The sequence below is a fragment of the Camelina sativa genome, chromosome 7 (genome assembly GCF_000633955.1).
Source record: "Camelina sativa cultivar DH55 chromosome 7, Cs, whole genome shotgun sequence".
NCBI classification, from domain to species: domain Eukaryota; kingdom Viridiplantae; phylum Streptophyta; class Magnoliopsida; order Brassicales; family Brassicaceae; genus Camelina; species Camelina sativa.
The window spans coordinates 28,134,457-28,144,482 of record NC_025691.1 but is presented as its reverse complement, the minus strand read 5'-3'; the positions used below and the strand labels follow the sequence as shown (position 1 = coordinate 28,144,482).

At 37.0% G+C, this 10,026-nt stretch overlaps 1 protein-coding gene across 1 annotated transcript; it reads right to left on the bottom strand.

Moving 5' to 3' along the window:
- On the bottom strand, window positions 823-2,843 carry LOC104702999 (F-box/kelch-repeat protein At1g64840-like). The gene is made up of 4 exons (XM_010418931.1): window positions 2,722-2,843; window positions 2,569-2,634; window positions 2,252-2,368; window positions 823-2,125 (listed from the first exon to the last, which is right to left on the bottom strand). Exons 2-4 carry the CDS (start codon window positions 2,602-2,604, stop codon window positions 962-964), a joined length of 1,317 nt encoding a protein of 438 aa, XP_010417233.1. The 5' UTR covers window positions 2,605-2,634; window positions 2,722-2,843; the 3' UTR covers window positions 823-961.

The window sequence follows — 10,026 nt, the reverse complement described above, 5'->3', positions numbered from 1 at the left end:
TTTTTTTTTTTTTTTTTTTTTTTTTTTAGGGTTCAGTGAATTTGGTAGAGAGATGTGGAAGAAGAAGAAAAGTAAGATTTTGCCGTCGTTCTCAACTAATTTGACTACGATCCTCCGGTTCATGGTATCGGTTTACATCCGGTTTAATTCCTTTTTTTTTTTTATCAGAACCTTTATTACAATAGCTTAAAAAAATTTGTTTTATTTATTATTTATTAAATGGACCTTTGCTTGTCAGGTTCTGAAGTTTGGTTTCTGGTTTGGAGAGATCATTTCTTATTATGATAAGAGGAAGCAGTTGTTGATCGATGCTTTGGCCGTGGGCAACATTGATACAACTCATTCGCAGAAACTTCAGAAGATGAAATCGATTTGTTTGTTTAGACATAGTGTTTGTCTTCGTTATTATTGTTAGTTTGCTTTTTGTTCTTAGTTGTTGGGTTTGGTGTATTTCGTTTTGGCTTTCAACTTCTCCTTTTAGTATTCTAAGTTGTTTCCGAGGACTATTCGTTTGTCCGTCGGCTTATCTCTGTTTTCCGCCCGCTTAAGATGTATTTCACAATGTATCATTTCAAGTTTAACTAATAACATCAGATGACAAAAAAAAATGGAAAATTAGATTTGATCAGTGAAGTTTTTAGGCTGTTTTTTTAAACAAAATATCTAGGTGAACCAGAAAGAAAACAAATACTCTTCCATGCTTGTAGCTATAAAAGGTGGCAAGGGACAGAGACCATTATGTATCTGCTGCAGATTTAAAGAACTTTGGTCAATCACATGACCGTGACTGTGTTAAACCAAGAGCAGCACCAGACACACAGCTTCGAGAGTTCATAAGATAACCATTTCAATAATAGAGACAACAATGTTGTGGGAGATAGTTTACAACTACAAAACATTAAAACTAGAATATCACCATAACAAAAAGCCAGCAGATGTCTCAGTTATGCAAAGCAAGATTTTACGGATTTTTGTGCTCAACAATAAGGAGAGCCACCATGGGAGATGTTTTGATGATCGTCACACAGGTCTCTCTTGAGAATCTCCAAAAATTGAGGTCATCTTCTGCGTTTCCTGTATCTACTCCATATTTATACGAGTAAGTTGAACCGAATGGTTCATTGGTGAACAACATTGAGTTCTCACTTACACCACAACCATCAGGAAGCTCCTTAGGTGAGCAGGAGCTATTTCCCGGTTGTCCAATTAACAACACACGGCCTCCTAATTCAGTAACCACGACCCATTCACCAGCCTCCTCATCTAGTCTACTCACTCGACATGCTAACTTGCTAAAGTCTATTACACTACCACGAACAATAATCATCTCAACCAAGAAAAGTTCATCATTGCCAGATGGTACAAGATAGTTTTGTGAGTTCAGACGCTCCGAGGGCATTAGTGGAGTTGCTTCCAGCGTATAAGGATCAATTACGAAAACATCTCCATTAAGAAAGACTGCATAAAACCTGCCTCTAAAAGTGACTATATCTTTGCAGTCAGCTCTTGAGGTTTTCTCAAGCCGCATCCACCTCATATCAGCACTTGTTAACACCAACAGATTATGAGAGTAGCCAATAAGCACAACAAACTCTCCTTCTCCTTTCTTGTCTAGCGGAAGAAAAGACACACCTCTGAAACTTGTTGCCAATGATTGAGGATCCCAATCGACCATTCTGTACTGAAACCCCAGAGGGAGAATCTGACAGTCAAGAACGTTCATCAGGGTAGGCTCAGAATCTGGGATGTTCACTTTCACTGAACATTGAAAGGGAGATGGAAGGGCCTTCACTGACTTATCTCGGTTTATACCTCCCACAAAAAACTCAGGCAACCCAACAGCAGGAGTACAAACTCTAAAAAGGAACATAGGGAACTTCTCGAGGGTGCAATAACCTTTGCTTTTGCGAGGGAACTTGGAGAAGGAGGGAAGTGAATAACTTGTGCCTAATAGGCAAGAAGGAAATGGGAAGATGGATCGCCACGGGTGGCAAACAGACCGAGCATGAATAACATCGAAACAGTCCTCAAGATTGTCAGAGACAATGTGCAGTAGCTCCTCAGGGAGACGAGACCAGTCTTGCTTGGACAATGTGTGCTCTTTAGTTGCAGGTTGTTCTGCAACCTGTATGAAAAATGTCAATTTTTTTTAAAAATAGCAGTGCTTTATATATATAGAGAGAGCAACCTGCCAACAAATATAGAAAGCAGAGATTCAAATCAAAGGAGGTGAGAAACAAAGAGTTCATACACTATTGTAACTTTGCGGTAGCTCTTCGAGGAGAGGAGAGCAGTCTAGTAGCGATTTGTTCGTTTCCTCTGTTGCAGGTTTTGCTATGTTTTCTGGTTGTTGCGATTTCTTAACAACCTAAAAGACAAATAATTAAGCTTCTAGAGTTTTAAGGAAACATGAACAGGGAAAGATTAATCCCATAACAGTTACCAAACTCATGGTTGCTATTGAAACAGAGGAATCAAAATCTAATTCAAGAACTAAATCGATAAAAAAATATGACAAGCTTTGCGATTTTTTTTTGTAGCAAAGAGGAGAGAAAGAAGAGTGTGTACCCAAACCATGTTTGGTGTCTTCTTTCTCGGTGCCATGTTTTAGCTGATTCCTGTAATTTCCGAAATCTGTAAGAAAAAAAAAATTGAGCTTGCTAGGGTTTATGATGAACAGAGAGAAAAGTAAAACTATCAAGAACAAGAAGAGTCCTGTACCAAAACTTCAGAGAACCCTAAATGTTTACAGACCCACATTTTTCTAGCTCCAAGTGAGGTGAGTGGAGGGCTACTGCATATATTTTGGTAATGGTTAGAGAAGAAAGAAAGCAATGGTGACTGTTTTCTTTCATTTTTTATATACTTGTAATTTGGCTTTTAGACTTTTAATACAATAACCGATGTCTGTTTTGAACAAAAAAAAAAAAAAAAATCGATGTCTGTAGGTTCAGAACTTCACATGGTTTACGATCCTAATCTCGGTGTTTTGTATTCGGTTTAGGATTAAAATTAGGTTTAAGTGGCGAAAGATGGGCTGTGTTTTCAGGCCCAAGTACAATTGTTACAAAACAAAAAAAAAGCTCAAATTCAGAATTTAACATAGCTAAACTCCGGTATCTAAAAGAAAGGAAATACAACCACAATAACCGAACGTGAAAAACAATTTTGGAGAAGCAAAAAGGAAAAATTGGGAAAAAGGAAACTGTATGTAAATTGACCGTTAAAACAAATTATAATCAGAGTTTTGCTTTATTGAATATATAATATAAAACATAAATAACATTACACCGCACTTCTCAACAATTTCATATAATTATATTTCACAACAATCACTCTCGCTCTCTTATTCCAATCTTTTTTACGACTCTCAAGTCTCATCCATCTCTCTTTCTCTTAAATTCACTCTGATAATAATGAAAACCAAACCATTCGACGTTGATGTTCATGTAACGGGTTGGTCTCATACTCTCATTCCTTGTCAGAGTTCTTAAGCGATGTAATAATCAGTCGAGACAGAGAATTCGATGAACTTATCATAGACAAGAACGATGACAGTGTAACGAGTTTCAGATCCTACACAGACGATACTTCTCCTTCCGACCCACTCATCTTTCTGAAGTTCGGAAACTTCAAACCAAACTACATCTATCAACTTGTTCTCAGCCAACTCCACGATCGTGTCATGTCCAAACAAATATCTGATCAGATTCTTGTTAAAGCCCAACAACTCAGAAGTCAAATTTCTGACTTGAAACCACAACAACCCTTCACTACAAGAAAATAATTTTATTGAGACGTATTTTTGAGACAAAAAAATTTCGTCACAAATTTGTGACATTTTAAATACGATATTATGATTAAATTTATTTGTCACAAATTCATAGTATTTTCGTCACTATATTATGACGGAAAAAGTCAGTAACGAAAGTTTGTCACATATAGTGACGAATATACTACGATAATATTAATCGTCACTCTTATGACTACATTGTGACCAATATGTTGTTGCAAATTAGTTATGAACTTGTAACAGATATGCCAGTCACAGTTTGTGACATTAAAATGAGTAAACATTAGTCATAAAATAGTATAAATTGTTATGTCATTTATACAAAGCCCATTAAGCCAAATATCTAACCCTAATTTAACAAGACTTATTTAAGAGATGATTATGGTTTTATTCTTTATAATTCTGTGCCTCCTAAACCTAGAGAGAGAATAAACCATTTGAGAGAAAGAGAACAAGGAGCCACAATTGAGATTAAAGACATATCTTAAGTGTCATAGGAGATGGTGGAAAATAAGAGGTAAATGGACTCTTTTATGGACGAATTTTGGTGAGCAATTTCCCAACCCATAGATGTAAATTTTCCCCAATGGATTTTGTAACCTTTTTTGTAGATTAAAAGTTATACATGTTTTTTTAAACCTATTCTGTGCAGATCCGCGAATTAACATCAGTCATCTTGTGAAATCGTTTCCCACTGCTACAAATTGAACCTGAAGCTGATCTACCCGCCGTTGGAAAGATCTGAGCTTTATCTTTTTAGAGAGCCTGAGATCGTTTCCATAGGAGTTATAATATGAAAGTTATGGTCGAATATGTGCATCTTGTCGAATTTGTGATTTATTTTCTTTGTAAGAATAAAGATAGCTTATAATGTATATCTAATGTTTATGATTATAAATTTAAAAAAATAATATTGTTTTGAGATTAATTTTTTAGTTATAATTTTTTATCATATGCAATGAATTTTTTAGTAATAACTTGTGACCATTTGGAACTAATTAACTTCTAATGATAAGATTGGACATTATGATAGTCACAAAATATCATTATTTTTGAGTATTTATTAAAATTTTGCGACAAATTTTTAATTATCATTTGTGACCATTTGAGACTATAGTGTCGTAATAATAAGATACATAATTAAAACGTTATTTTAAACACGAATTGTGACGATTTAAAGACGTTTTGTTAGTCTCTAATTGAGACAGTTTTGTTACTTTTTGTGTTGTAATTATTGATGAAAAAATGGTTATTAATATATTCGTTGCAACTCTTGTGACGTTTTTGTTACAAATAAAAATTTGTGACCATTGTATTGCAACCATTCAAAAATCATCTCAAATTCGTAATAATGTTTATATTGTGACTAAATACTTTTTATTGTGACTAAATATTTCGTCTTGTAGTGCTTATTCATACTAGTCAACATCACATTGACACAGAAGGAATACATTGTCGTGCCTTGTAGCTCTGGTCCGTCTACAACAGATCTGGTGGACAAAGAGAGTGAAGAAGAAGAAACGAAGACTTGTGCGATTTGTCTGGAGAATTTGTTGGAGTCGGGATGCGAGGTTGAACGAATCTACCCGATGCCTATATTGCTCGCATCTTTTTCATAAAGAATGTGTCATCGAGTGGTTGAATCGACAACAAAACTCATGCCCTCTCTGTCGCCAACCTGTTCACACGTAACAAAGTGAAACAGAGTCTAGTTAGGGTTTCAAAACATGTATATTTTTTGGGTATGGTTGTAATTATTTAGTTAATCCGTGTGTCCGAAGTCTAATTAGGGTTTCAAATTTTGTTATTTTTGTTGTTGTTGACGTGGTTGTAGACGTGTAATTGTAGTAGTGGTAATTTAGTTAATCTAGGGGTTTCACAATTGTTATAGTGCTGGTGATTTTAAGGTACTCATAAGGGTGTATTATTTATTTATTGAAAATTTATATACTCTTGACTTGAGATTCACACTATTAATTTATTACAAGATTGATTTTGGTATACAACACATAGCTTGTTAAACTTGGACTTTCGCGTAGAGATTAATGATATATATGTTGGGATAAGCTTGAAGAAGCCTTGAGTTAGAAGACAAGTCCTAATCTTAGAATATTTGTGTTTACAAAGAGATAAGGTTTAATGTACTTAGGAGTTATCTAAGTACTAATAGTTCCTACTAGGATTAGGAATAGAAAAGTGTTATATAAGGATATGTTGAGATGTGACATAACTTATGAGGTTTTGTGAGAAGAGAGATTGAGAGCTTAAGTTTTGAGAGATTTTCTTAAGCTAAATAAAAGTGAGTTGTGCTTTTAATTCTTGTGTTCATTACAAAACCTTTGTTCTAGATTTGGTATCAGAGCTTGAGTCTTTTACCAAGAAAACATGGCCGAGCTTACCGTAGCAACATCACGACCTAAGGAAGGAGGAGGATCTCCTTCTATTGTTTGTCCTATGCTAACCTCGACTGATTACACCGTGTGGGCATGAGAATTACTCTTAGAGTACACAAAGTCTGGGATGCCATCGAACCTGAAACCGAGCAGATTAATCCAAATCATAATGATATAGCTATGGCTTTATTATTCCAATCAATACCGGAAAGTTTAACACTTCAAGTTGGAGAACTTGATATGGCTAAGAAAGTGTGGGATTCAATTCGATCTAGGAGCATTGGAGCTGAAAGAGTTCGAGAAGCAAGACTTCAAACTTTGATGGCAGAGTTTGAAAGACTGAAGATGAAAGAATCTGAAACTATTGATGATTTTTCAGGAAAGTTATCCACTATATCTTCACAATCAGCTGCCCTAGGAGCTAACATAGAAGAGTCGAAGATAGTCAAGAAGTTTCTGAGCAGCCTTCCTCGAAAAAAATTCATTCAGATAGTTGCTTCTCTAGAACAAGTTCTAGACTTAAACACCATCAGTTTTGAAGACATTGTTGGCAGACTGAAAGCTTATGAGGAACACATTCATGAAGAAGAGGAGGTTCAAGAGGAACAAGGAAAACTGATGTACACGGAATCACAACCGAGTCAACAATACCGAGATTCACAAACTAATCAGCAATACATAGATTACAGTAATGAATCTGGAGGGTTTAGAGGACGAGGTCGAGGTGGAAGATCGTTTTATAGAGGACGAGGAAGAGGACACTATGGTGGAAGAAATATGTCACAAGTTACATGTTTTCGATGTGATCAAATTGGCCATTTTGCTTCACATTGTCCAGATCGCTTGCTCAAGTTACAGGAAACAGAAGAGAGTAACACCAAAGATAAAGATACAGAGGATGCAGAGGAATTGTTGATGCACGAAGTTGTCTACCTTAATGAGAAAGACTGTACACCAAGCAAATACGAGAAGGATCGTATATCAAGTAAGGTTGAGACGATTGCAGGTAGTGATAATATATGGTATCTTGACAATGGAGCCAGCAACCATATGACTGGGGATAGAAGGCACTTCAACAAACTTGACAGCTCTATAACTGGTAAAGTCCGTTTCGGTGATGACTCTAGGATTGATATTCGAGGAAAAGGAACAATTGTTTTTGTTGATCAGAATGGAAAATCAAGGACTATGACAGGCGTGTATTACATTCCTGATCTCAAGAGCAATATTATAAGCTTAGGTCAGGCCACCGAAGCAGGGTGTGATATTCGAATGAGAGGAAACTACTTGACTATGAGAGATGAAGAAGGGAACTTGCTCGTAAGAACAGAGAAGTCTAAAAACAGATTATACAAAGTTCAAATGAGATTTCAAGACAATACCAGTTTGTTTCTTGTGGATGTTAGTGAGCCAAGTAAGTGGCATGCGAGGTTAGGACACATCAATTATGCAACCTTAACATCAATGCTAGCAAAGGAACTGGTTTTAGGAGCACCCAAGGTTTCTACTGGAAAAGAAATCTGCAGATCGTGTCTTCTTGGGAAGCAAACAAGGCAGGTATTCCCTCAGGCAACTATGTTTCGAGCTAAACAAAGATTAGAACTTTTACATGGAGATCTTTGTGGTCCTATTACTCCAAGTACGCCTGCTGGGAACAGGTATGTCTTCGTGATCATTGACGATTTCTCACGATACATGTGGACAATGCTACTAAAAGAAAAAGGAGAAGCTTTTCACAAATTTCAGAAGTTCAAGGCTATGGTTGAGAAGGATGTGGTTGAGAAGATTCAAACCTTTAGAACGGATAGAGGAGGAGAGTTTGTGTCTACATAGTTCAATTCATGCTGTGAAAATGCAGGCATTAAGAGACACTTAACAGCACCCTACACTCCACAACAGAATGGTGTTGTAGAGAGACGCAACCGGACCCTGATGGAGATGACTAGAAGCATCTTAAAACATATGAACATGCCTAACTATCTTTGGGGAGAAGCTCTTAGACACTCGACCTACTTATTGAACAGAGTATCAACACGAGCATTGAAGGACATGACACCTTATGAACTTTTCCGTGACAAGAGACCTACAGTAGAACACATTAGAATTTTCGGATGTATTGCTTATGCCAAAGTGGAGAAACCGAACCTAAAGAAGTTGGATGATCGAACAAGAGAGTTAGTTCACCTGGGAACCAAACCTGGCTCTAAGGCNAGTCTAAAAACAGATTATACAAAGTTCAGATGAGATTTCAAGACAATACCATTTTGTTTCTTGTGGATGTTAGTGAGCCAAGTAAGTGGCATGCGAGGTTAAGACACATCAATTATGCAACCTTAACTTCAATGCTAGTGAAAGAACTGGTTTTAGGAGCACCAAAGGTTTCTGCTGGAAAACAAATCTGTAGATCGTGTCTTCTTGGGAAGCAAACAAGGCAGGTATTCCCTCAGGCAACTATGTTTCGAGCTAAACAAAGATTAGAACTTTTACACGGAGATCTTTGTGGTCCTATTACCCCAAGTACGCCTGCTGGGAACAGATATGTCTTCGTGATCATTGACGATTTCTCCCGATACATGTGGACGATGCTACTAAAAGAAAAAGGAGAAGCTTTTCACAAATTTCAGAAGTTCAAAGCTATGGTTGAGAAGGATGTGGTTGAGAAGATTCAAACCTTTAGAACGGATAGAGGAGGAGAGTTTGTGTCTACAGAGTTCAATTCATTTTGTGAAAATGCAGGCATTAAGAGACACTTAACAGCACCCTACACTCCACAACAGAATGGTGTTGTAGAGAGACGCAACCGGACCCTGATGGAGATGACTAGAAGCATCTTAAAACATATGAACATGCCTAACTATCTTTGGGGAGAAGCTCTTAGACACTCGACCTACTTATTGAACAGAGTATCAACACGAGCATTGAAGGACATGACACCTTATGAACTTTTCCGTGACAAGAGACCTACAGTAGAACACATTAGAATTTTCGGATGTATTGCTTATGCCAAAGTGGAGAAACCGAACCTAAAGAAGTTGGATGATCGAACAAGAGAGTTAGTTCACCTGGGAACCGAACCTGGCTCTAAGGCGTATCGCTTGCTGGAGCCACAGACGAGACGTATCGTAGTGAGTCGAGATGTAGTGTTCGACGAAACAAGAGGTTGGAATTGGGTTAAAAATGTGGCACATGAAGGAACAGATGAGAGTTTCAGAATCAATCTTGGCGTATTTGGGAATCATGGACTCCAAGATATCAGAAAAAACGAGACTACAGTTGTGAACATTGATGAAGATACTAGAAGTGAGACCGATAGTGTTGAAATTCTTGATGATGGAGAGGAAACAGAGCAACAAATACACGAGACTGCAACATTACCTGCAGATATTTCGACAGAACCTATATTGCGGAAGTCAACACAACCAAATGTTAAACCAAAATACTTAGAAGACTATGTCTTACTTGCAGAGGAAGAGGGTGAGTTTCTGTTATTAACACTTAATAATGAACCCAGGAAGAAGCTATGGTATCTAAGGAGTGGACACGAGCTTGTGAGGAAGAGATAGCTTCGATAGAGAAGCTTAGAACATGGGAACTGGTCGATTTACCCTTTGGAGCAAAACCAATCGGATTAAAATGGGTGTTCAAGTTAAAAAGGAATTGTGATGGTAGTATCAACAAATATAAATCAAGACTTGTTGCCAAAGGTTATGTGCAGAAGTATGGTGTAGATTTTCAGTAAGTTTTTGCTCCAGTTGCTAGAATTGAAACCATCAGACTGCTTATTGATCTTGCTGCATCACATAGTTGGGAGATACATCATCTTGATGTCAAGACAGCTTT

Excerpts from the sequence above, each read along its gene's own strand:
- LOC104702999 (XM_010418931.1), bottom strand. The coding sequence starts at position 2,604 with ATGGCACCGAGAAAGAAGACACCAAACATGGTTTGG. Across the intron at positions 2,369-2,568 it reads AGACACCAAACATGGTTTGG|GTTGTTAAGAAATCGCAACA; the intron begins GTACACACTCTT and ends TTTGTCTTTTAG. Across the intron at positions 2,126-2,251 it reads TACCGCAAAGTTACAATAGT|GTTGCAGAACAACCTGCAAC; the intron begins GTATGAACTCTT and ends TTTTTCATACAG.